Source organism: Phyllobates terribilis, unplaced genomic scaffold (assembly GCF_046119375.1).
Source record: "Phyllobates terribilis strain yellow unplaced genomic scaffold, ASM4611937v1 Scaffold_1__5_contigs__length_1240528914, whole genome shotgun sequence".
Lineage (NCBI taxonomy): Eukaryota > Metazoa > Chordata > Amphibia > Anura > Dendrobatidae > Phyllobates > Phyllobates terribilis.
In genome coordinates, this window is record NW_027362761.1 from 264,152,072 (window position 1) to 264,179,766 (window position 27,695).

General features: G+C 48.0%; 1 protein-coding gene across 1 annotated transcript in view; it reads left to right on the top strand.

The window, feature by feature from the left end:
• The first annotated feature begins 1,198 nt into the window (after nucleotides 1-1,198).
• Nucleotides 1,199-27,695, top strand: part of CFAP73 (cilia and flagella associated protein 73) — a 48,983-nt gene continuing 22,486 nt past the window's right edge. The window contains exons 1-4 of the mRNA XM_073653863.1: nucleotides 1,199-1,318; nucleotides 10,779-10,884; nucleotides 11,198-11,302; nucleotides 25,460-25,660. Coding sequence (XP_073509964.1) covers nucleotides 1,218-1,318; nucleotides 10,779-10,884; nucleotides 11,198-11,302; nucleotides 25,460-25,660 — 513 coding nt within the window. The 5' untranslated portion in view covers nucleotides 1,199-1,217. The remainder of the gene's footprint in view (nucleotides 1,319-10,778; nucleotides 10,885-11,197; nucleotides 11,303-25,459; nucleotides 25,661-27,695) is intronic.

Here is a 27,695-nt window from a genome sequence, read left to right on the forward strand (position 1 = left end):
GGAATTTTTCAATACAGATAAAACTCAGCAACATGATATAAAACTATTTATTTATTGTAATAGTGATCATCTGGTATATATAATAGAATGCATAAGTTGTAATAAATTATATGTTGGATCTACAGTGCGCAAACTAAAAAAACGCATTGCAGAACACAGCAGAGATATTATCAATGTCACTAATCGCAATATATCTCATGCTTCTAGGCATTTTATACAAGTTCACAGCAGGAATCCTTCCTCTGTTCGGGCATATGGAATTGAATCTTTAATTTTGAACCCAAGAGGTGGCGACAATAGAAGACACCTTTTAAACCGAGAAGCTTTCTGGATGTATTTTCTCAATACTTGCCACCCAAATGGACTCAATTTGTGACGAGAGCTTCTTTTTTATTATTTTTAAATAATTGTACGTTTTCTTATTTACTTATTCAAGTGGTGTTTTCTTTTTTGTGTCATGTGATCCGATTGCTGTGTTTTTATTGGTCTATCTATGTATATATACTGGGTCTTTGTCATTTGTATGTAGCTTGGAAAAAGAACACACTATTTGTGTTCGAAACGCGTTGCTTTTATGGACATGGCTTTGATATCTGTATCTTAACTCAATAAAGACAACTATTTTTGGGGATTTATCTGTGGCTGGAGCTTTTCTCCTTTTTTTTTTTTTCCTTAATCAGCTGAAGCAGTCATATCAAGTCTACAGTGCTTGCAATTGCTGCAGTCAATCACTGCACTCAGTGGCTCTACAGATGCAGACATCATAATCAGCTGAGCCCAGTGCTCGGCTGCAGAAGTTAGAGGCGCTGTTGATGGGATGTCACTGCTGCAACCTATTAACAAAGGGGGGGTGAAGAGATAAATAAGCTGTGATGTTTGTGTTTTGCACCTCTGCAACCCAAATAACATTTTAAAAGGTACAACCCCTCTAAGGGGCCTATGTGCTGGACACCGAAACAAACAGTAAGTGCATCTAAGGTTGGCACACTAACATGGGGCATCTGTTGTCACTCATCCATAGTAAGGGCTTATGTCCACGTACACTATACCTGGGGCATCTGTGCAGTGGGTATGTGCACTTAGCACACTTACAGAGGTTTTGACTCATTGGGGTCATGGACCGACCACACAGCCAGCCTTACTGCGCCCAATTTAAAGATGGCCGCTAGAGACAGCGCCTTCCTGCTGTTGCGGCCGGGGGGCGTGGCCTCGTCCCCATGGTGACAGGAGTACACGGAGACTCGCTGTGCGGTGCGGAGAAGATGGAGTGCGAGCTGCAGGAATACTTCCGCGGGGCTTTCGAGGACAAGCTGCTGGTGTGAGCGCACGTCCCTCCCTCCATGTCGCAGCTCTGTGCGGCCGCTGCTGTTTCCCCCCAGACCGACAAGGGTTAATCAGTCTATAATGCACTATGTATACCACACCATGTCTATGGCCGGGACCTGCAGATCAGCTTGGTGTATGGCAGTGTACAGTGTGCGACCTGCCAGTGCTTGTACAATGTATGGTAGGCGGTGGTGTGTACCCCCAGTGTATGGTATGCGGTGGCGTGTGCCCGCAGTGTATGGTAGGCGGTGGTGTGTACCCCCAGTGTATGGTATGCGGTGGCGTGTGTCCGCAGTGTATGGTAGGCGGTGGCGTGTACCCCCAGTGTATGGTAGGCGGTGGCGTGTACCCCCAGTGTATGGTATGCGGTGGCGTGTGCCCGCAGTGTATGGTAGGCGGTGGTGTGTAGCCCCAGTGTATGGTAGGCGGTGGCGTGTAGCCCCAGTGTATGGTAAGCGGTGGTGTGTGCCCCCAGTGTATGGTAGGCGGTGGTGTGTGCCAGCAGTGTATGGTAGGCGGTGGCGTGTAGCCCCAGTGTATGGCAAGCGGTGGTGTGTGCCCCCAGTGTATGGTAGGCGGTGGCGTGTAGCCCCAGTGTATGGTAGGCGGTGGTGTGTGCCCCCAGTGTATGGTAGGCGGTGGCGTGTGCCCGCAGTGTATGGTAGGCGGTGGTGTGTGCCAGCAGTGTATGGTAGGCGGTGGCGTGTAGCCCCAGTGTATGGTAGGCGGTGGTGTGTACCCCCAGTGTATGGTAGGCGGTGGTGTGTGCCCCCAGTGTATGGTAGGCGGTGGTGTGTGCCCCCAGTGTATGGTAGGTGGTGGTGTGTGCCCCAGTGTATGGTAGGCGGTAGCGTGTACCCCCAGTGTATGGTAGGCGGTGGCGTGTGCCCCCTGTGTATGGTAGGCGGTGGCGTGTGCCCCCTGTGTATGGTAGGCGGTGGCATGTGCCCCCTGTGTATGGTAGGCGGTGGCGTGTGCCCCCAGTGTATGGTAGGCGGTGGCGTGTGCCCCCTGTGTATGGTAGGCGGTGGCGTGTGCCCCCAGTGTATGGTAGGCGGTGGTGTGTGCCCCCAGTGTATGGTAGGCGGTGGTGTGTGCCCCCAGTGTATGGTAGGTGGTGGTGTGTGCCCCAGTGTATGGTAGGTGGTAGCGTGTACCCCCAGTGTATGGTAGGCGGTGGCGTGTGCCCCCTGTGTATGGTAGGCGGTGGCGTGTGCCCCCTGTGTATGGTAGGCGGTGGCGTGTGCCCCCAGTGTATGGTAGGCGGTGGCGTGTAGCCCCAGTGTATGGTAGGCGGTGGTGTGTGCCCCCAGTGTATGGTAGGCGGTGGCGTGTGCCCGCAGTGTATGGTAGGCGGTGGTGTGTGCCAGCAGTGTATGGTAGGCGGTGGCGTGTAGCCCCAGTGTATGGTAGGCGGTGGTGTGTACCCCCAGTGTATGGTAGGCGGTGGTGTGTGCCCCCAGTGTATGGTAGGCGGTGGTGTGTGCCCCCAGTGTATGGTAGGTGGTGGCGTGTGCCCCAGTGTATGGTAGGTGGTAGCGTGTACCCCCAGTGTATGGTAGGCGGTGGCGTGTGCCCCCTGTGTATGGTAGGCGGTGGCGTGTGCCCCCTGTGTATGGTAGGCGGTGGCGTGTGCCCCCTGTGTATGGTAGGCGGTGGCGTGTGCCCCCTGTGTATGGTAGGCGGTGGTGTGTGCCCCCAGTGTATGGTAGGCGGTGGTGTGTGCCCCCAGTGTATGGTAGGTGGTGGTGTGTGCCCCAGTGTATGGTAGGTGGTAGCGTGTACCCCCAGTGTATGGTAGGCGGTGGCGTGTGCCCCCTGTGTATGGTAGGCGGTGGCGTGTGCCCCCTGTGGATGGTAGGCGGTGGCGTGTGCCCCCTGTGTATGGTAGGCGGTGGCGTGTGCCCCCAGTGTATGGTAGGCGGTGGCGTGTGCCCCCAGTGTATGGTAGGCGGTGGCGTGTGCCCCCAGTGTATGGTAAGCGGTGGCGTGTGCCCCCAGTGTATGGTAGGCGGTGGCGTGTAGCCCCAGTGTATGGTAGGCGGTGGCGTGTAGCCCCAGTGTATGGTAGGCGGTGGCGTGTAGCCCCAGTGTATGGTAGGCGGTGGCGTGTGCCCCCAGTGTATGGTAAGCGGTGCGTGTGCCAGCAGTGTATGGTAGGCGGTGGTGTGTGCCCCCAGTGTATGGTAGGCGGTGGCGTGTGCCCCCAGTGTATGGTAGGCGGTGGCGTGTGCCAGCAGTGTATGGTAGGCGGTGGCGTGTGCCAGCAGTGTATGGTAGGCGGTGGCTTGTGCCCCCAGTGTATGGTAGGCGGTGGCGTGTGCCCCCAGTGTATGGTAGGCGGTGGCGTGTGCCCCCAGTGTATGGTAGGCGGTGGCGTGTGCCCCCAGTGTATGGTAGGCGGTGGCGTGTGCCCCGAGTGTATGGTAGGCGGTGGCGTGTGCCCCCAGTGTATGGTAGGCGGTGGCGTGTGCCCCCAGTGTATGGTAGGCGGTGGCGTGTGCCCCCTGTGTATGGTAGGCGGTGGCGTGTGCCCCCAGTGTATGGTAGGCGGTGGCGTGTAGCCCCAGTGTATGGTAGGCGGTGGTGTGTGCCCCCAGTGTATGGTAGGCGGTGGCGTGTGCCCGCAGTGTATGGTAGGCGGTGGTGTGTGCCAGCAGTGTATGGTAGGCGGTGGCGTGTAGCCCCAGTGTATGGTAGGCGGTGGTGTGTACCCCCAGTGTATGGTAGGCGGTGGTGTGTGCCCCCAGTGTATGGTAGGCGGTGGTGTGTGCCCCCAGTGTATGGTAGGTGGTGGTGTGTGCCCCAGTGTATGGTAGGTGGTAGCGTGTACCCCCAGTGTATGGTAGGCGGTGGCGTGTGCCCCCTGTGTATGGTAGGCGGTGGCGTGTGCCCCCTGTGTATGGTAGGCGGTGGCGTGTGCCCCCTGTGTATGGTAGGCGGTGGCGTGTGCCCCCTGTGTATGGTAGGCGGTGGTGTGTGCCCCCAGTGTATGGTAGGCGGTGGTGTGTGCCCCCAGTGTATGGTAGGTGGTGGTGTGTGCCCCAGTGTATGGTAGGTGGTAGCGTGTACCCCCAGTGTATGGTAGGCGGTGGCGTGTGCCCCCTGTGTATGGTAGGCGGTGGCGTGTGCCCCCTGTGTATGGTAGGCGGTGGCGTGTGCCCCCTGTGTATGGTAGGCGGTGGCGTGTGCCCCCAGTGTATGGTAGGCGGTGGCGTGTGCCCCCAGTGTATGGTAGGCGGTGGCGTGTGCCCCCAGTGTATGGTAAGCGGTGGCGTGTGCCCCCAGTGTATGGTAGGCGGTGGCGTGTAGCCCCAGTGTATGGTAGGCGGTGGCGTGTAGCCCCAGTGTATGGTAGGCGGTGGCGTGTAGCCCCAGTGTATGGTAGGCGGTGGCGTGTGCCCCCAGTGTATGGTAAGCGGTGCGTGTGCCAGCAGTGTATGGTAGGCGGTGGTGTGTGCCCCCAGTGTATGGTAGGCGGTGGCGTGTGCCCCCAGTGTATGGTAGGCGGTGGCGTGTGCCAGCAGTGTATGGTAGGCGGTGGCGTGTGCCAGCAGTGTATGGTAGGCGGTGGCTTGTGCCCCCAGTGTATGGTAGGCGGTGGCGTGTGCCCCCAGTGTATGGTAGGCGGTGGCGTGTGCCCCCAGTGTATGGTAGGCGGTGGCGTGTGCCCCCAGTGTATGGTAGGCGGTGGCGTGTGCCCCGAGTGTATGGTAGGCGGTGGCGTGTGCCCCCAGTGTATGGTAGGCGGTGGCGTGTGCCCCCAGTGTATGGTAGGCGGTGGCGTGTGCCCCCAGTGTATGGTAGGCGGTGGCGTGTAGCCCCAGTGTATGGTAGGCGGTGACGTGTGCCCCCAGTGTATGGTAGGCGGTGGCGTGTGCCCCCAGTGTATGGTAGGCGGTGGCGTGTGCCCCAGTGTATGGTAGGCGGTGACATGTGCCCCCAGTGTATGGTAGGCGGTGACATGTGCCCCCAGTGTATGGTAGGCGGTGGCGTGTATGGTAGGCGGTGATGTGTGCCCCCAGTGTATGGTAGGCGGTGGCGTGTGCCCCCAGTGTATGGTAGGCGGTGGCGTGTGCCCCCAGTGTATGGTAGGCGGTGGCGTGTGCCCCCAGTGTATGGTAGGCGGTGGCGTGTGCCCCCAGTGTATGGTAGGCGGTGGCGTGTGCCCCCAGTGTATGGTAGGCAGTGGTGTGTGCCCCCAGTGTATGGTAGGCGGTGGTGTGTAGCCCCAGTGTATGGTAGGCAGTGGTGTGTGCCCCAGTGTATGGTAGGCGGTGATGTGTGCCCCCAGTGTATGGTAGGCGGTGGTGTGTAGCCCCAGTGTATGGTAGGCGGTGGTGTGTGCCCCAGTGTATGGTAGGCGGTGGTGTGTGCCCCCAGTGTATGGTAGGCGGTGGTGTGTGTCCCCAGTGTATGGTAGGCGGTGGCGTGTGCCCCCAGTGTATGGTAGGCAGTGGCGTGTGCCCCCAGTGTATGGTAGGCGGTGGCGTGTAGCCCCAGTGTATGGTAGGCGGTGGCGTGTGCCCCCAGTGTATGGTAGGCGGTGACGTGTGCCCCCAGTGTATGGTAGGCGGTGGCGTGTGCACCCAGTGTATGGTAGGCGGTGGCGTGTGCCCCAGTGTATGGTAGGCGGTGGCGTGTGCCCCAGTGTATGGTAGGCGGTGACATGTGCCCCCAGTGTATGGTAGGCGGTGGCGTGTATGGTAGGCGGTGGCGTGTGCCCCCAGTGTATGGTAGGCGGTGGCGTGTGCCCCCAGTGTATGGTAGGCGGTGGCGTGTGCCCACAGTGTATGGTAGGCGGTGGCGTGTGCCCCCAGTGTATGGTAGGCAGTGGTGTGTGCCCCCAGTGTATGGTAGGCGGTGGTGTGTAGCCCCAGTGTATGGTAGGCGGTGGTGTGTGCCCCAGTGTATGGTAGGCGGTGGTGTGTAGCCCCAGTGTATGGTAGGCGGTGACGTGTGCCCCCAGTGTATGGTAGGCAGTGGTGTGTGCCCCCAGTGTATTGTAGGCGGTGGCGTGTACCCCCAGTGTATGGTAGGCGGTGGCGTGTACCCCCAGTGTATGGTAGGCGGTGGCGTGTGCCCCCAGTGTATGGTAGGCGGTGGCGTGTACCCCCAGTGTATGGTAGACGGTGGCGTGTGCCCCCAGTGTATGGTAGGCGGTGGTGTGTAGCCCCAGTGTATGGTAAGCAGTGGTGTGTGCCCCCAGTGTATTGTAGGCGGTGGCGTTTAGCCCCAGTGTATGGTAGGCGGTGGCGTGTAGCCCCAGTGTATGGTAAGCGGTGCGTGTGCCTGCAGTGTATGGTAGGCAGTGGTGTGTGCCCCCAGTGTATGGTAGGTGGTGGTGTGTGCCCACAGTGTATGGTAGGCGGTGGCGTGTAGCCCCAGTGTATGGTAGGCGGTGGCGTGTGCCCCTAGTGTATGGTAGGCGGTGACGTGTGCCCCCAGTGTATGGTAGGTGGTGACGTGTGCCCCCAGTGTATTGTAGACGGTGGCGTGTGCCCCCAGTGTATGGTAGGTGGTGGTGTGTGCCAGCAGTGTATGGTAGGTGGTGGCGTGTATGGTAGGCGGTGGCGTGTGCCCCCAGTGTATGGTAGGCGGTGGCGTGAGCCCCCAGTGTATGGTAGGCGGTGACGTGTGCCCCCAGTGCATGGTAGGCGGTGACATGTGCCCCCAGTGTATGGTAGGCGGTGACGTGTGCCCCCAGTGTATGGTAGGCGGTGACATGTGCCCCCAGTGTATGGTAGGCGGTGGTGTGTGCCAGCAGTGTATGGTAGGCGGTGACGTGTGCCCCCAGTGTATGGTAGGCGGTAGCGTGTGCCCCCAGTGTATGGTAGGCGGTAGCGTGTGCCCCCAGTGTATGGTAGGCGGTGGCGTGTGCCCACAGTTTATGTTAGGCAGTGGTGTGTGCCTGCAGTGTATAGTAGGCGGTGGCGTGTGCCCACAGTTTGTTAGGCAGTGGTGTGTGCCCACATTTTGTTAGGCAGTGGTGTATGGTAAGCGGTGGTGTGTGCCCACATTGCATGGTAAGCGGTGGTGTGTGTCCGCAGTGTATGGTAGGCGGTGGTGTGTGCCAGCAGTGTATGGTAGGCGGTGGCGTGTGCCCGCAGTGTATGGTAGGCGGTGACGTGTGCCCACAGTGTATGGTAGGCAGTGGTGTGTGCCCGCAGTGTATGGTAAGCGGTGGTGTGTGCCCGCAGTGCATGGTAAGCGGTGGTGTGTGCCCGCAGTGTATGGTAGGCGGTGGTGTGTGCCCTCAGTGTATGGTAGGCGGTGGTGTGAGCCCACAGTGTATGGTAGGCGGTGGTGTGTGTCCCCAGTGTATGGTAGGCGGTGGTGTGTGCCCCCAGTGTATGGTAGGCGGTAGTGTATGGTAGGCGGTGGTGTGTGCCCACAGTTTATGGTAAGCAGTGGTGTGCGTCCACAGTGAGATGGCACACAAGATGCCAGCTCTCTGTTATGCCATCTGTACAGTCTTGATAAATTGGACCTAGTTTGCGCCATTTTTGGCCACTATAAATGCTCGCATCCTACAGGCCACTGATAATCCCCCCATTGTATTCCTTCTGTTAGTGGAGCGCTGGTTCGGACCCCATTATATAGCTCCTGCTACCCGGCAAGCATTGCACAAATACACTGTGTTCCAAATTATTATGCAAATAATATTTTCTCAGATTTTCCCAAATTACCTATATGAATTGCAGTCATTGTAATTTTCCAGTCAAATAACTATTAGAGTACAATTGAAAGGTTTTTGTACAAACTGCCTATGATAACAGTATATTTTTAAAAAAAACTCAAACTGCACTCAAAATGCATGTTCCAAATTATTATGCACAGCAGAGTTTTCAACCTTTTCATTTTAATAAAGAACAAAAAAATGGTCATTTTTGAAATTATAAGCATTAGCAGGTTATTACAAACTGAAATCAAACAGTTTTCAACTCAAAACTTTATTCTAGGTGATGTTCCATTTGCACATAGGACCCCTTGTTCGAAAGGAGCTTCTGAACTCTCTCGTCCATTGAATTTGTCAGGTTTTGGATGGTTTCTGCTTTAATTGTTTTGCATGAGGACAGAATACCCTCCCAGAGCTGTTGCTTAGATGTGAACTGCCTCCCGCCATCATAGACACTCCTTTTGATGATGCTCCAGAGGCTCTCAATGGGGTTGAGGTCAGGGGAGCATGGGTGCCACATCATAAGTTTGTCCCCTTTTATGCCCATAGCAGCCAGAGATGCAGATGTGTTATGTGCAGCATGAGACGGGGCATTATCATGCATGAAATGATCTCGATGGTCCAGATGGATGGAGTGGAGGATGGCTGGTTGATGGACACCCCATGCAAACACGGCTACGGCGCTAACAAGGAGGAGGTGGAGTAATGTTTTGGGCTGGAATCATGGGGAGAGAGATTGTCGGCCCTTTAGGATCCCTGAAGGGGTAAAGATGAACTCCATAATGTATGTTGAGTTTCTCAAACAGCACTTCCTTCCATGGTTCAAGAAGAAGAACCGTGCATTCCGCAGCAAGATCATTTTCATGCATGATAATGCCCCGTCTCATGCTGCACATAACACATCTGCATCTCTGCCTGCTATGGGCATAAAAGGGGACAAACTTATGGTGTGGCCCCCATGCTCCCCTGACCTCAACCACATTGAGAACCTTCTGGAGCATCATCAAAAGGAGTGTCTATGATGGCGGGAGGCAGTTCACATCTAAGCAACGGCTCTGGGAGGGTATTCTGTCCTCATGCAAAACAATTAAAGCAGAAACCATCCAAAACCTGACAAATTCAATGGACGAGAGAGTTCAGAAGCTCCTTTCGAACAAGGGGTCCTATGTGCAAATGTAACATCACCTAGAATAAAGTTTTGAGTTGAAAACTGTTTGATTTCAGTTTGTAATAACCTGCTAATGCTTATAATTTCAAAAATGACCATTTTTTTGTTCTTTATTAAAATGAAAAGGTTGAAAACTCTGCTGGGCATAATAATTTGGAACATGCATTTTGAGTGCAGTTTGAGTTTATTTTTTTAAAAATATACTGTTATCATAGGCAGTTTGTACAAAAACCTTTCAATTGTACTCTAATGGTTATTTGACTGGAAAATTACAATAATTGCAATTCATATATGTAATTTGGGAAAATCTGAGAAAATATTATTTGCATAATAATTTGGAACACAGTGTATAGGAATTGTTTCCAGGAGCCTGTAATCTGTGACTGCCGGCTTTCATTTCCCGCTCTGTTACTGGAATTGCTTCCTGAGACGAGCGCTTGGACAATTCTCCTATGTCCTGGTGCTGAATATCAATATTATTTAGCGGACTGGTTCCCCCCACTGTGAGCATCTCTCCGGATGCCTCCAGATTCAGGCGACGTTCACACTCCCGACCGGACATTCTATTTGTTTGGAATTCAAAACCTATAAACAGAATAAATATCCAGAGCGGATCCATTGCATCACTGGTGCAGACGGAAGCCGAGGGGCCCCATTGATTACGGGGTCTGTGTTGGATCAGTTTTGTGTCAGATTTTAGAACAGAATAATGCACTTCTTCCCTTCTAAAAACTGACTCAAAAAGGAGCGCAAGCTGACACCGTAATAATCAATTGGACCACAATGTTTCCGATTGTATCAGGTAGGCATCGGATCCGTTTTGGACATTAATTTGATTTGTCTGTTCTGTAAAAACAGAATGTGTAAATGGAAATGTGAATAGAGCCTGAGGCCGGATTCACACACATTTCATGGTCCAAATGCCATACTTGGACCGGCTGAGGGTCATGTGACCGAAACTCGGACCGCAGACACAGGTATGTGAATCTAGCCATGCTTGCTCATACATAAATACTCCCTTTAAAGTCACATAAGCAATGGTGAATGTGGTGTAGCAGCGGTGACTACCTAAATCCTGCATACTGTAGGGCAGATTTGGGGTAGTCACCACCTGTACTGCACCAGTCCTTCCTTCTCATGATTACTACCAGAAGGATCGGCAGCTAGGTCTTAATAGCCCACACATTAGACTAACAGCGGCTGAACCTGCAGATATCGGCCTGCTTGGCCAACAGTCTCGTGTATGGAGCCTCCCAGCAGTCTCCTGAGGGATAATATCTGGGAGGGTAAGATCCAGCATGTCCAATTTTTGACTGCTGATCCTTTTATTTTTGGTGAGATAAGCTCCTGCCGGAGGAGTTTGGCATTGGATGTCTCATAGAGAACATGGGAGATAGTGAGCGCTCCTGGGTATCGAATAATTTGGAAAGATGGCTGCCAGCTGAGTGATCAGTCGTACCATTGTCCAGATAACTGCCATCTATTGTGTACGGAGGCCCCTTACATAGAAGCTAGTTCTGGTGATGGTGTCAGGGTTTAAAATAGATGTAATAGATTAATACTTACAGTTTTTGAGTATTTGCTCTCTCTCGGTTTGTCTTGAAGGCGAATGCCGGATCGGGAGGATGACTTCCTGACACCGGCTACAAGACTTCTGGAGAAGAAGCGGGAGATGATTGAAGTTGAGCAAGCTTTGAACACACAAAAAGAGGTGAAGCCCTAATTTAACTATCCAGACAGGATAGGCTTTGAGAGAAAATACGGTTTGGGAGAGTCAGGCACAGGACATGGTGTCTGATGGGCAGCTTGACCATATTGGTGGTCTACATATACACTAATAGGGAGAGACCTGTCAAGCCGCCCAATGGACTCTTCTCTCGGGCTCATTCTCTGAATTTTCTCTAAGGCCCTGCAGCCATTCTGAGTAACATCACATAGCTCACTGCAGTGAGGTGGCGTGTCCTATTTTCATGCCTAGAAGGGGTCTTCTACTGTCTCACTTATTGTGATCCATGTTTCCACAGGAATTTCAGATGAAAGCTGAGAGTCTGCAGCAACGTCGCACTGAACTTGAGCACAAAGAAGAGAAACTCAAGGATTCCTTGTTCAAATTTGATAAGTTCCTCAAGGTTTGCCGTGCTCCGTACTGTATATACCTGATGTCTGTATTGAGAAGGTTTCCATACTTAGGCTATGTGCACACGATGCGTATTTCATGCGTATTTTGTGCGGAAAATTCCGCAGCGTAAACGCATGAATTACGCATGTTAGCTTTCTGCCATGGTCCCCTATGGCATTCCGCAATTGTAATGCCCACGCTGCGGAATTTTCCGCAGCGTTTTGTTGTGCGGAAAATTCCGCAGCATGTCAATTCTTTGTGCGTTTACGCATGCGGAATTGCCATCTACAATGCAGTAGAAAACGCAAGGCAATTCCGCATGTGCAAAACGCGCGAAAAACGCATGCCAAATTCCGCATGCGTTTTCCAGGAAAAAGGACATGCGGAAATTTCCGCTTCAAATACGCATCGTGTGCACTTAGCCTTATAGTGTAAAGCCCCATTTATCAAAATGGCTAAGAGAAAAGCTTGCCTGGTTTCCCTCATCACAGCTAACTTTCAGCAACAAGTCTTGTCTTTCTGTTAGACAGTTTGAGAACCAAGACCGAATAGGACAGATAAATTGATGCTACATAGGTTGAAAAAATACATGCTGTAGGACAGGGGTGGGGAACTTATTTTTTTTTTCTACCAGGCGCCATTAGAATACTTATACTATCCTTCGGGGGCCTCACAAAATTATCAACTTGAAAATTACCCTGCTATATTTGGTCAAACATTTAACTCATGTATGATGGCTGGAGCTGCTTCTCCTTGCTGCGGCTGTGATGTTATTAGATGGTATGAATGATGTTGCTACTCGCAACTGCTTTTCCAGATTTGCGTTGGTCTACTCTTTGCAATGATAAGTTTTCTAAAGAACACGCAGCAGTAAGTCATACTGAACACAGATGTATATTACACTGCCGGGCTCCTCCCAGTGTGAAATCCATCACTGCTCACATTACATTTATAGAACTCAAGCAGTGGAAGATCTACAGTATACATCACAGACATGGGGGCTGCGGTATATACAGGGTCGGACTGGTCTGGCGGGGTACCGGTAAAATTCCCGGTGGGCCCCGGCCCCAGCTGCCCCAGAGACAAAGAGTAAAAAAAAAAAATTTTTTTAGGGACATGGGCCCTTTAAAAGTGTGGGAGGCAGGGGCACGCATGCACGCGAACCTGACTCGCCGCGATGCCCATGACCGGCAGCCGTGTCACCACCATGCGCACCCAGGTAAGTGCTGTGGCCCCGGAGGGAAGGCACGCTATTGAGTCGGCGGAGGGAGAGCCCCTCCTCCGGGAGGGGGAGGGAGAGCCCCCACCCCTCCTCCTCAAATACATAGCTCTCCTCGTTTCCCGCAGCTCGAGTGACGTCACAGTCTTCTGATTCTGACGTCTCAGGGCAGAGGACGAGGTGACGTCACTACCGCTCTCTGCTCTGAGCACTGCAGAGTCAGAAGACGCTGAGTACACTGGACCTGCAAGGAACGGGAGAGGTGATGATTTGATTTTTTTTTATGTATACAGCATCATGGTGGCCCATATACTGTATGGAGCAGCATGGGGGCCCATATAGTGTATGGAGCATCATGGGGGCCCATATATTGTATGGAGCATCATGGGGGCCCATATACTGTATGGAGCAACATGGGGACCCATATACTGTATGGAGCAGCATGGGGGCCCATATACTGTATGGAGCGGCATGGGGGCCCATATACTGTATGGAGCGGCATGGGGGCCCATATACTGTATGGAGCGGCATGGGGGCCCATATACTGTATGGAGCGGCATGGGGGCCCATATACTGTATGGAGCGGCATGGGGGGCCATATACTGTATGGAGCGGCATGGGGGCCCATATACTATATGGAGCAGCATGGGGGCCCATATACTGTATGAAGCATCATGGGGGCCAATATACTGTATGGAGCAGCATGAGGCCAATATACTGTATGGAGCAGCATGGGGCCAATATACTGTATGGAGCAACATGGGACCAATATACTGTATGGAGCATCATGGGGGCCCCTATACTGTATGGAGTAGCATTACAAGGGGCCAATATAATGTATGGAGCAGTATGGGACCAATATACTGCATGGAGCAACATGGGGCCAATATACTGTATTGAACAGCATCATGGGGGTCCATATACTGTATGGAGCAGCATCATGGGGGTCCATATACTGTATGGAGCAGCATCATGGGGGCCCATATACTGTATGGAGCAGCATTACAAGGGGCCAATATACTGTATGGAGCAGCATGGGGCCAAAATACTGTATGGAGCAGCATGGGGCCAATATACTGTATGGAGCAGCATGGGGCCAATATACTGTATGGAGCAGCCGCATGGGGCCAATATACTGTATGGAGCAGCCGCATGGGGCCAATATACTGTATGGAGCAGCATGGGGCCAATATACTGTATGGAGCAGCATCATATGGGGCCAATATACTGTATGGAGCTGCATTACATGGGGCTCATAATTCTGTATGGAGATGGTCACTGTATCACCTGTGTATACTTGTATTACAGCATATACGGGTACTCTGTATATGCTGTAATGTCACCGGTGATCACTGTATTACCTGTACACTATATACAGGGCTCCTATGTATAATGTCACCGGTGATCCCTGTATTACCTGTATACTGACACTATATGAAAGTTTAACCCCTCCTTGTCCTGTGACTATTACTCAGTAGCAAATATGCACTTACAGATGTTCTATGATGAAAACAAGTAATCGCCTATCCTCAGGCCCCATTCACACATTCAGTATTTGGTCAGTATTTTACATCAGTATTTGTAAGCTAAAACCAGGATCGGGTGATAAATACAGAAGTGGTGACGTGTTTCTATTATAATTTTCCTCTGATTGTTTCACTGCTGGTTTTGGCTTACAAATACTGATGCAAAATACTGACCAAATACTGAACGTGTGAACAAGGCCAAAGGATAAGTGCTAAGTTATTGATTGGTGAGGGTCTGACTGCTGGGAACTGCACCGATTTGCAGAATGTGGAGCTTTTATCCCCATTAGTATGGAGTGGCATGTGTGACTCGATCACTGATCCATTCATTATCTAAGGGGCTGCACTTGGCTTTTTCTGGAAGACCCCAAAGAGGATGAATGGAGCTGCGGTAAGGTATCCCCACCTGCCGCTCCATTTTAAAATGGGGATAAAAATTCCCCATTCTTCCGATCGGTGCGGTTTCCAATGCTCGGATTCCACTGATCAATAAGTTATCACCTATCTAACCTGTAGATCGGTGATGATTTGTTTTCATCAAAGAACCCTTTAATGTGAACTACCGTAATTCTGTGTACATCCCAGTCATAGTATGCGCACAGTAGATGTGCAGGAGCCTCCTGTGTTTTACAGTCGATGCTCCACTATAACGGGAATAATGGGTAACATGTATTTGCATATAGATGTAGGGTGGGCCCCTAGAGTCAATTTTCCCTGTGGGCCCCAGACACCCCAGTCCGATCCTGGGTATATACATCACATAGGAGACACAGGGGACTGCAATATATACATCACATAGAGGACACTGAGACTGCTGTATATATGTCACACAGGAGACACCGAAACTGCCTTATATATCACATAGGTGACATACAAATTGGTGTCTATACACATATGAGACACAGAGACTGGTGTATATATGTTATATATATCGGACTGTTTAGCGCGAGCGTGGATTGTGGTCCCACTGTGCTGTAGACCGAGAGAGCCTGGAGGAGCATGACTAAGCAACTGATGGTGCCATGATCTGAGGAGAGCCCGGGGAAACGCAGACCAGGTGCTACTCCCGGGTAGACCTCGGACACGTGGCAGCTGACCCTCAAGGAGCTATACAGACTGGCATGGCTGATTCACAGACAGGCGGGTACTGGCAGACACACCTGATATACAGGCAGGCAGGAACAGCTTCAGGAAGAACTAAGTCACAGGCAGGTACGACTGGAATACAGGAACGGGTAGGACCCAGTTCAGACTGGACGGACAGGAACGGCTTCGGGAAAAACTGGTTCTCTGGCAAGGAGGTACTGGACCACATGTGCGGACAAACAGGGAACCGAAGATGCGGACAGGCAGGGAACCGCAGGTTCCCACAAGACAGACAGGAGCAGGTTCACATAGAGCAGACCGGGTAAGGTAAGGAGAAGTACACACAAGACCAAGTTCACACAAGACCAATACAATGACAGGTCCACACAGAGCCAGACTCATCCAAGGTACGTACAATGAAGTGTGCACGCAAATCAATAATGTTGCACAGAGACAAATGATTAGAGATAGGTACAGGTTCAGACACTGCAGGTTTTAGAGATAGGTACTGGTTCAGACTCTGCAGGTTTTAGGGATAGATACAGGTTCAGACACAGGGAATTTAGGAAAAGATCTAGACTTAGATACAAACAGTTCCAGGGATAGGTCCTAATACAGACAAGAACTGACACAGGTTCAGGGCTCAGGTCTGGGTATTCAGCCCCGAGGGTGGCAGAAACAGGAACGATCAGGTACAGATTCAGGGTTCAGGGCTGGGCATTTAGACCCAGGGAAACAGGACAGGAACTGGCAACTCAGTAGTTGCGCACACACACACTGAGAGAATGTTGCTCAAGCACCTCCCAACAGGTGGAGGTGCCTTAAGTACCAAGTGCCTCCCAGCAATAGGTTGGGAACACATTAGGAATATGCACACTGTTTCTTTAAGAATCAGGAAGTGCACTTGTAGTGCCCTAAGCATGCAGCCAGGACCTCACTGCACACGGCAAGCAGAGGACAAGGAGCTCACTGCACGGCCTGGAGTGGTGAGTATGTTGGTGTCCCTGCATGGTGGGGGATGGGAAGCCATGCAGGGATGCAGGCAGTGGTGTTACAATATACATCACATAGGAGACTCTGAGGCTACTGTATATACATCACATAGGGGACACCGAGACTGCTGTATATACATCACTCAAAAGACACCGAAACCGCCGTATACATCATATAGCGACACAGAGACTCTTGTATATACACATAGTAGACACAGACACTGCTGTATAAAGATCACATAGGAGACACTAAGACTGTTGTATATACATCACATAGAAGTCCCCGAAACTGCCGTATTCATCACATAGGTGACACAGAGACTGCTAGGGCTGCGGCATAGGTGTCACAAAAGATGCGGGGGCTGCGGCAGGAGACGCTAGGACTGCGGTATAATGATCACAGGAGACTCAGGGGCTGTGGTATAGACATCACAGGAGAAGCTGGGGCTGCTGCTGTCTTCTGAGGTATGGGAGCACATTGCTTGCTACCTCCGCCCATGGAGTACGTCCAAACACTGGCCCTGGCTAGTGTCCGGACAAAAAATCTTTCATTGCACACAACGTTCAGTAGTGAACGCTGTGTGCTTGCAGAGCAGTAAGAAATTAAAGGGCAGGCAGCCGTCAAAACACAGCTACCGACCTAAACACTGCGATCCCTGGGAATCTGCCCGGGGGGTGGAGAAAAGGTCATTGCCGGCCATAAAAGGCTCACGCCCTGAGGTTACCCACCCCTGCTGTGCATCCATCAAGTTCCACCGTTATCAACCAATAAAACATTATCATTAGATTATTTATAACCTACAACAGCATTTGTGAGAAAGACATCAAGCCTTTTTTAAATGCTATTATAGCATCTGCCATTATTAACTTTTGCAGTAGGGCATCCTACAGTCTGATTGCTCTAAATGTAAAGAACCCTTCCCTATTTAGCTGTCAAAATCGCTTTTCCTGCACACGTGATGAATTACCCCCTGGTCTTTTGTAAGGTCAGTGGAAGCAATACATCATGTATCGGTACTTTGGATAGTCCACACTTTATTCATTTACATTTTTTGGTATAAATGACCTCACAAACTAATTATGTTCATCAGATAAGATTATGGCGATACCAAACATGTCCAGTTTTCTTTATTATTTTAGTGGTGAAAAAAAATCTGAAATTTGTGAAAAAATATTAGCGTTGTATTGCCATTTTCTGAAACACATGTTTTCATTTTTTGTTGATAAAGCTGTGTAAGGGCTTATTTTTTGCAGGGTGAAACAACGTTTATATTGATACAATTTTGGGATAGATGTGATGTTTTGATCGCTTGTTACATTATTTTTTGTAGTATTGTAGCGACCAAAATGACGTAATTTTGCCGTTCTTGAATTTTTTCCATTCATGGTGTTTACCAATCGGGTTAATTATTTTTATATTTTAAAAGATCAGACTTTTCTGAACTTTTTCAACCTGCATATTTGTATATTTTTTATTTGGGAGGGGAAAGGGTTTGATTTGAACTTTTTTCATTTCTTTTGTTTAATTTTTTTTTTTGAACATGTGTTTTTTTTAATTTTTCACTGTATTTATTAGTCACATTAGGGAACTTGAACATGTGATCGTCTGATCGCTTGTTCTATACAAAACAATACCACAGTATTGCTGCATATAGTAAATATCATGGTCTCCTTTGAAGCCCGGCCACAGGCAGGGTTTCAAGGGAGATCTGTAATGACGAGCATGGAGGTCTTCAACAGACCCTCAGCTGACCAATCGGTGACCTGCGATCACGTCACGGGGCACCGATGGTCGCATAGAATGACGCACCCCCTGCGATTGTTAGAGGCAGGTCCTGGATGTAACACAGCTGTAACCTGCCGGGTATGGGGCGAGCTCACCCCTTGAACTTGCACCGTACATGTACATGAAGGGGTTAAAAGGGGCTTAGGAGTTGCATATGCACTGTATTCCCCAACAATAATGAATCCTATCCCCCCCATGTTGAGAAATTTGGCACACGATACTGTACTATGCTAAGTTGTACTGCACTAGTATTCTACACTGACTCTCTGCGGTTTTAATGATTGTGCCCCTGAAATGTCTTTGTTTTTCCCCTTTCACTTCCATGTTTCAGTAGGTGAAGATACAAGATGTGAAACCAAGACTAGGTGCGCACTGACAGACGCAAATGCTTATGTGGTATATGTCTGATAGTGGCAGCAGTCCACCATAGTGACCCAATGTAAAAAAACAACTAAATCTGTATATAGATATACATCTACAGTGCACAGCATAAATGAGTACACTCCCTATGAAAAGTAAGAATTTAATTAATATCTCATTGAACACAAGAATAATTTCCAAAATATTGACAAGACTGAGATTCATAGAACTTTTTAACCCATAACATAGAAGTGAGGTTAATAATATAACTTTCATTACAAAAGCTTCAGTTTTACTCAAACTAATTGAAAAAATGAATGCACCGCATATCAAAAACTACAACATACAGTGTTTTGTATGACCTCCATGATTTTTAAGGACAGCACCAAGTCTTCTAGGCATAGAATGAGAAAGCTGGTGACATATTGCAACATTTGCAACATCTATCTTTTTCCCTACTGCAAGAACTCTCTGTTTTAGAGCCTGGATATACCGGTAGGTTTGCCCAACGTATATGTTTGACTAAATGTAGATAGGTGAAGTCTACATCACGTATCAGAAGTAGCCATGAAGAGAGATGAGGAGTAAGACTGTGGAGAGAGCAAGGTATTTGCATGTACCTTGTGACACTGTTTTTGCTTGATTGTTTCTGAAAATTTCTTAACTTTTTGACTGCAGGTATAAGCAAGAATGGATCCAGAGCATAACTGTTTGAACTAGAGTGAAAACATAATGTGGTAATAGAATATGTAGATATCTGAGCTTGTGGGAGCTTTTTGTTGTTTTTTACCCAATACTCCTTTACGGGGAACCTGTCATGTAAAATAAAGCTGTTAACGTGTAGCTATGGGGTCAATCTGCAGGTTAATAGCGTTTTGAAACCATGCAGTGCCGGCACTGAGAGCCCTGCTGCTGGGCATAAATTAACTTTATTCCCCCTGACAGCGTTCAAGATTCAGCCACGGGTGTAGGCCGGTACGGCTTCAGTCACCGCTCTGTGTATAGAAAGTGGCTGCTGTAACTGTGCCCCCGACACTGACTGACAGCCGGCCGTAATGCTGATCCTGCTGTCAGTCAGTGCCGTGGGTGCGGTTACAGCAGCCGCTCTCTATACATTGAGCGATATCTGAATCCACGCCAGCCCACCCCTATGACTGGAAGCCAAACGCTGCCAGAGGGAAATAAAGTTAATTTCATCCTGGCAGCGGGGCTCTCCGTGCCGGAGCCACAAGGTATCAGAATGCTATTATCCTGCAGAATAACCCCATATCTGCACGTTAATTGTGTTATTTTACATGACTGGTTTCCTTTAAAGTATAAAATTTAACTTGCTTTTCAGTGTAGAACTGTTGTTTTAGTGAAAATTAATCATGTGAAAGAGGAATCTGGATAAATTCCTGCTTTTCATGTTTTTAAGCTATCAATCGATAACATCTAAGTGACTTTCCTAATCTTCTTCAGTCCTGCAGAAACAAAGACATTATGGTAAAAACAAATAAGGTGACATGGTTAGTAAGGTTGAAGCAAAGACTAGTTCATCCAGTTCAGCCTGTTAAGGTTATTATAGTATTTCTTTTTATTGTATATACATTGCTAAAAAAAAAAATGAGGGGAAGACTTAAAGGGGTTGTCTAGTCACAAGATATTTTTGACCTACTCGTTTCACCATCACCAATGAGCTGTTCTAATGTACGTTAAACACATTGAGTAGAGCTGCGGTGAATCAGGTATTGCAGATCAGCTATTTGAGAGGACCCGCTACACATTGAATGGAGAGTAGGGGCTGTTTTGCAATACCCGGCCACCGGCGGAGTTTCTAATACCTCAGCGGTGGGGGTGCCAGATGCTGAACCCCAACTGATCTGATATACATGATCTATAGTAATATAGCTCATGCATATTTTGTGACCAGGCAACCCTTTAAATCACATATTGAATCTTAATAAATGAAAGATTGAGAATCTTTACTCATATAAATTTTGCAATTGAGAGAACAAAATGATGCAACTGTTAATGGAGACTCATCAACCAGTTCAACCATTTCAGGGATAGATTCTGAATCACCCCCCAGACCAGAATCGGGGCATCACTGAGCTTCTGGACAGTCCATGGTACTATTTGGCAAAGTTGGATGCACTGATTCCTAATATCCTATGGGTTTTCAATTGGATTCAAATATCAAAAGACTGACCGTCATTTCCAAACAGAAAACTGGTGTGCACAGCTGCATGCTAAGAGTAGCCATCTCCATACATAACTAACAAAGCTGCACTCTATAACACTATAGCAAGTAAACATGAAATACACTGCTCTAAAAAATAAAGGGAACACTTAACAGAATATAACTCCAAGTAAATCAAACTTCTGTGAAATCAAACTGTCCACTTAGGAAGCAACACTGATTGACAATCAATTTCACATGCTATTGTGCAAATGGAAATTATTGGCAATTATCAAGACACCCTCAATAAAGGAGTGGTTCTGCAGGTGGGGACCACAGACCACATCTCGGTACCAATGCTTTCTGGCTGATGTTTTGGTCACTTTTGAATGTTGGTTGAGCTTTCACACTCGTGGTAGCATGAGACGGACTCTACAACCCACAAAAGTTGCTCAGGTAGTGCAGCTCATCCAGGATGGCACATCAATGCGAGCTGTGGCAAGAAGGTTTGCTGTGTCTGTCAGCGTAGTGTCCAGAGGCTGGAGGCGCTAGCAGGAGACAGGCCAGTACACCAGAAGACGTGGAGGGGGCCGTAGGAGGACAACAACCTAGCAGCAGGACCACTACCTCCGCCTTTGTGCAAGGAGGAACAGGAGGAGCACTGCCAGAGCCCTGCAAAATGACCTCCAGCAGGCCACAAATGTGCATGTGTCTGCACAAACGGGTCGAAACTGACTCCATGAGGGTGGTATGAGGGCCCGACATCCACAGATGGGGGGTTGTGCTCACAGCCCAACACCCTGCAGGACGCTTGGCATTTGCCACAGAACACCAGGATTGGCTAAATCGCCACTGGCGCCCTGTGCTCTTCACAGCTGAAAGCAGGTTCACACTGAGCACAAGTGACACACGTGACAGAGTCTGGAGACGCCGTGGAGAACGATCTGCTGCCTGCAACATCCTTCAGCATGACCGGTTTGGCAGTGGGTCAGTAATGGTGTGGGGTGGCATTTCTTTGGAGGGCCACACAGCCCTCTATGTGCTCGCCAGATGTAGCCTGACTGCCATTAGGTACCGAGATGAGATCCTCAGACCCCTTGTGAGAACATATGCTGGTGCGGTTGGCCCTGGGTTCCTCCTAATGCAGGACAATGTCAGACCTCATGTGGCTGGAGTGTGTCAGCAGTTCCTGCAAGATGAAGACATTGAAGCTATGGACTGGCCCGCCTGTTCCCCAGACCTGAATCCGATTAAGTACATCTGGGACATCATGTCTCGCTCCATCCACCGTCACGTTGCACCACAGACTCCAGAAGTTGGCGGATGCTTTAGTCCAGGTCTGGGAGGAGATCTCACAGGAGACCATCCGCAACCTCATCAGGAGCATGCCCAGGCGTTGTAGGGAGGTCATACAGGCACGTGGAGGCCACACACAATACTGAGCCTCATTTTGACTTGTTTTAAGGACATTACATAAAAGTTGGATCAGCCTGTAGTGTGTTTTTCCACTTTAGTTTTGGGGGTGACTACCAATCCAGGCCTTGATTTGCATTGATGATTTTAAGTGATTTTGTTGTCAACACATTCAAGTTTGTACAGAACAAAGTATTCAATGAGAATATTTCATTCATTCAGATCTAGGATGTGTTATTTGAGTGTTCCCTTTATTTTTTTGAGCAGTGTAGATGAACTTTGAATTGCATTACTGCTCTAGAAAATAGGGAAAAACAAAGATACTTGGCACATAATTTGGCCAATTCATGCATTCCCAGCAGCCATGACAAGGCGATCTTCTTTGCTGGCAACCTATAATAATGTGATTCCTCTCCTGGGCATATAAATGTAGGCTATCAGTCCAGGAGAGGAATAACATTAGGATAGGTTCAATGGAAAGAAGATCGCATTGTAGTGGCTGCTGGGCATGCATGAGTTGGCTAAATTATGTGCTAAGTATCTTCGTTTTTCCCTATTTTCTAGAGCAGTAATGCAATTCCAATTTCATATATTTCATGTTTACATGCTATAGCGTTACAGAGTGCAACTTTATTTATTAGTTTGAATTGGATTCATGCCGGAGGAACATAAGGGCCAGTCACTGGCATCAATCATAATCCAGGAACTGCAGGCGCACTTTGGCTAAATGAGGCCAGGCATTGTCCAGTGCAGAGATGAAACTAGGGCCCACTGCAGCAGGGTAAGGCCTGACAATTGCTCTGACGATTTCATCCCAGTACTTATCCAATGGTACCCTGACTGCTGTTATCACATGGAGGTCTCTGCGACCCTTCAGGGATATAGCTCCACATACCACATATCACTGACCCACCACTAAACTGATCCCACTATAGTACGTTGGGCCATCATGGAGTCTGTTTCTGACAGTTTGGCCTGACTCAAGCACACCAGTAGCCCGCTAGAGGTCATTTTGTAGGTCTCCAGCAGTGCATCTCCTTTTTCTCCCCACACAAAGGAGCAGATACACGTTCTGCTGCTGGGTGGATGCCCCTCTGCATGACCCTGTATGGGTCTCCTCATGTCCCGGTATCTGCTCTATGATCTTGAGATTGTACCGGGAGACACAGGAAACCTTCTTGCTGCAACACTTATGAATATGCCATCCTGAAGGAGATGGACTACATGTGATACCTGAATGGGCTGCAGGTACCGCCTTATGCTACCAGTAGTGACGAAGGCCCTAGCAAAACACATAATTAAGAAATGAATCTGGCAGGAAGAATTAGAAGAAAGTAACTATGTTGCAATCACCTACAAAAACATTCCCGCTTTGGGAGTCAAACTTTAATTTGCACCAAAGCAGTAAATATTGATTCACAATCACTTCTGCTTCCTAACTGGACGGGTTGATAACCTTGATGTTTAATTCCCTTGTGGTTTTTGCTGTGATGTTCAATTGTATCTCCTGAGCCATAGATAAGACAAAATATGGTTACCTGTTGTAATTGATGTTCTGAATCCTTCTCATATTTAGTTGAAGTAATAAGATGAAACCATTGGTGTTTTCTGATAAAATATTAGTGCTTCACAATAATACTTAAACCAGCCCTAGTAAAGCACTCTAATCATATATATACAGTATACTATGGTGATTGAAAGTTTATGAACTTATCAGAATTTTCTATATATTTCTTCATAAATTTGACTTTAATCTACCGTATATCAGATTTTCACACAAGTCCTAAAAATAGATTAAGAAAACCAATTCAAACAAATGTGTCAAAATATTATTTTTTTACATTTTTTTATTGGTGAAAATGAGCCACAATATGACATGACTGTGAGTGAGAAAAGTATGTGAACCTCTGGGATTATCAGACAGTTTGAAGATGAAAATAGATTCAGGTGTTTTCAATCAATGGGATGATAATCAGGTGTGAAAGAATGACCATTTTTATTTAAAAAACATGAATCTATCAAAGTTTGATCTTCACAACACGTTTGTAGCGTGAAAAAAGGAGATTTCAAGGACCTCAGAAAAATAGTTGTTTAATCTCATTAGGCACAGATTATAATACAATCTCTAGTGAGCAATTTAGCTCCAACAATCCATAGTCAGACAGATTCTGTACAGATGGAGGAAATTTAAGATCATTATCAACCTCCCCAGGAGTGGCTGATCAACAAAAATCACTCCAAGTAGAAGGAGTATAATAGTTCACAAGGTCACAAAGAAACCCATGGTGATCTCTGAGCAAGTAAAGGCTTCTCACATTAGCTAATGTTTGAGTCCACCATCTGGAGGACACTGAACAACAATGGTGTGCATGGCCGGATTACATGGAGAATACCACTGCTCTCCAAAAATAATGTTGTTGCCCATCTCCAGTTTACAAAAGATCGCCTGATCGAGCCGGAAGACTATTTGAACAACGATTTGTGGATGGAGGAAAATACAGCTCTTTAGTTTTAAATGAGAAGCGTTGTTTTGAGACATAAAAGCACTGTATTACAGTATAAAAACAACCATACTATCTGTGAAACATGGTGGTTATAGTATCATTCTTTGGACCTGTTTTGCTGCATATGGGCCAGGATTGCTTGCCATCTTTGCTGAAACAATGAATTCTGAATTTTATCAGCAAGGAAAATGTCAGTACACCTGTCAATGAGCTGAATCAAGTAAACTTGCGTCATGCAGCAAGACAACGACCCAAAGCATGCAAATCATTTTACAAAAGAATGGTTGATGAAGAATAAAGTTTTGAAATGGCCAAAGTCCTGACCTTAAAGGGGTATTCCCAACTCCAAGATCCTATCCCAGTATGTAGTAGGTGTAATATTAATATTAGCAAATGCTTCAATTGGGAATGTAGTATAGTTCTCCTGATTCGCTAAGTCACTTACCCCATTGCAGGGAGGGCATTGCAGTAGCTTAGGATACCTAAGCTACTGCGGTGTCCTGCACATGGGGTAAGCGACATAGCGAATCAGAAGAACTATACTACATTTCTAACTGGAGGTATTTGCTAATATTAATGTTACACTTACTACATGTTGGGATAGAATCTTGGAGATTGGAATACCCCTTTAATAATATGGAAATGTTGTGGAAGGACCTGAAGTGAGCACTTCATGGGAGAAAATCCACCAATATAACAGAGCTGAAGCTGTTTTGTAGGGAAACCTAAAATTCCTCCAGGCTGATGTGCAGGATTAATCAACAATTACTAGAAACCTTTGTATGCAGTTATTGTTGCACAAGGGGGTCATACAAGATACTGAAAGCAAAGATTCACATACTTTTGCCACTTACAGTCATGTGCTATTGGATCATTTTCTTCATTTAAAAAAATGACAGTCCACTATTTTATTTTATCTACTTTCAGAACTTGTGTAAAAATCTGATGTCGTTTTAGGTCAAATTCATGCAGAAATATGGAAAATTCTGAAAGGTTCATACATTTTCAAGCACCATGGCACCTAGGTTAATATTGTTGTAAATACAGGGCAAAGGCAAAAATCTCTCTTTGGACAGCTTTTTACACCATGATTTGTTTTCCTTTTTTTTTTTTTTATAAGGAAAATGATTCAAAACGAATGCGTGCCCTACGTAAAGCTGGTGAAGAACGACAGCTGGCGGCACAGAAGGAACGGGAAGCAATACGTTTACAGGCAGATAACATACAGTTACAAACCCGTAAAGAGAAGCTGCTGCATCGCCAGGAGAAGAATAGGATATATCAACACTACCTGCAGAGGGTGCTAGAGAGGACTGATGAGGTGAGGAGGCAATTTACAGTAACAGTAAACCAGTGGCGGCCAATGACTGCACAACATATTTATTCTTTTCCTAGGTGAAAGAATTTATATAGAATTTATGCAGAAAGACATTCATTCATCAGGAATTTTAACAGATGACATGGTTAGTCTACTAAAAGGGGTTGTCTCAACATGATAAATGGTTAAACTTGCAGAGTGACTGTAAAAACAAGCAACTCTGTAATTTACTAGTTATTAAAATTATTCTCCATTCCCAAGAACGGGAGGATTTTTTAATTTTATAGTTTGCTGCTGGTTGTCTAACTTAGCAGACATCTTTGCAGTCTACTAAAGGTGGCTGACCACCTAATCGAGAAACGCCGCACTCTCAAGCTTTTAACTATAAAGCTTGGAAGAGTCTCTCTAAGGCTATGTGCCCACGATGCAGAAATGAAGCAGAAAATTTCTGCAGCATTTCTGCATCTCCCTGGCAGAAAAAACGCATGCAGATTGTGCATGCGGATTCACATGCGTTTCCGCATGCAGATTGACAAGCGCTTTCCAGGCGATAGCATCACTTGGAAAGTGCTTGACAACTAGGTCACACTGTATAAATCCATGCAAACAGCATGGATTTATATAGTGTGAACCGTAAAAATGAAAACAAATAAAGCTATACTCACCCCCGAGGCCCCGGTGTGGCTGCAGCGCTGCTTCCTGGCTGGTTCCCGGCTGCCGGCATATCGCGAGACAGAGCGGTGAAGGGCCTGCGGTCACATGACTGTGACGTCACCGAAGGTCCTTCAGCGCTGCTGGCATTCAGAGAGAAGACGCCGGACAGGTGAGTATAAACTTTATTTGTTATTTTATTCTTTTTTTTACAGGTACAATGGTACCCAGGTCTGGATGAGAGTCTCCTCCTCCAGAACTGGGTACCATCCGCACATAGAGACGCATAGAAGCCGCTTGTAAAAATGTACAGTCGCGGTTTCTGTGCGTCTCAATGCAAGTCAATGGTGGGAGTTCCGCTGCGCTTCCGCAAAATTAAATGACATGCTGCGGATTTTTGGACGCAGCATAAACGCTGCGGAAAAATCCGCAGCATGTGCATAGAACATGCGGAATCCCCTTGGGGACCATGGGGTGCGGATTACCTAGCGTTTAACAAGCGTTTCCGCTGCGGAAAATCCGCAGCAAAAACGCTTGTAATCCGCAACGTGGGCACGCAGCCTTAAGGTCTCCTATTGCTGACGATGACTAGCTTAAGTGCTCCTCTGAAGCTGCTGCCTCTGCTTCCAGTATCGGAGAGCGCATAGTTTTGGCCAGTAGCGTACCCATCTCACTGACCCAAACGGTCTCCTCAGCAAGCAGTAGGCTGGGGAGCGCTGCGCATCTGAAAATTGATCTTGATAAAACCCCTGTAAGAGCTCCAATACTGCCATGTAACGAAAAAGTTAACAGACACAATCCTATTAAGGATCTCTGTTGTACCGATCACAAATATGCTGCCCATAATATATGTATATTACACAGTACTGTGCAAATGGTTTTGGCAGGTATGGAAAAAATGCTGCAAAGTAAGAATGCTTTAAAAAATAGGAGTGTCAATAGTTTATTTTTATCAACTAACAAAATGTTAAGTGAATGGATAAAAGAGAAATGTAAATGATGTCAATATTTGGTGTGACCATCCTTTGTCTTCAAAATGGCATGAAAGCATCAATTCTTCTAGGTACACTTGCTCGCAGTTTTTGAAGGAATACAGCAGGAGCGCAGATCTCCTGTGGATGTAGGATTATGCAGATCTTTTCATGTAACCCACACAGACTTGATGTGGTTGAAGATACTTGTCTTTCATACAGTTCTATCAGGGAGGCGTCTGATTCTTTAGAGATTTATTCTGCAGCAGGACAACAACCCCAAACATACAGCCAGTGTCTTCTCGTATCTGCTCGTACATCATCTAAGTGCACCATGTAAGTGTACTACAATGAATTAATGCCCCGTCACACTTAGCGACGCTGCAACGATCCCGACAACGATACGACCTGTCAGG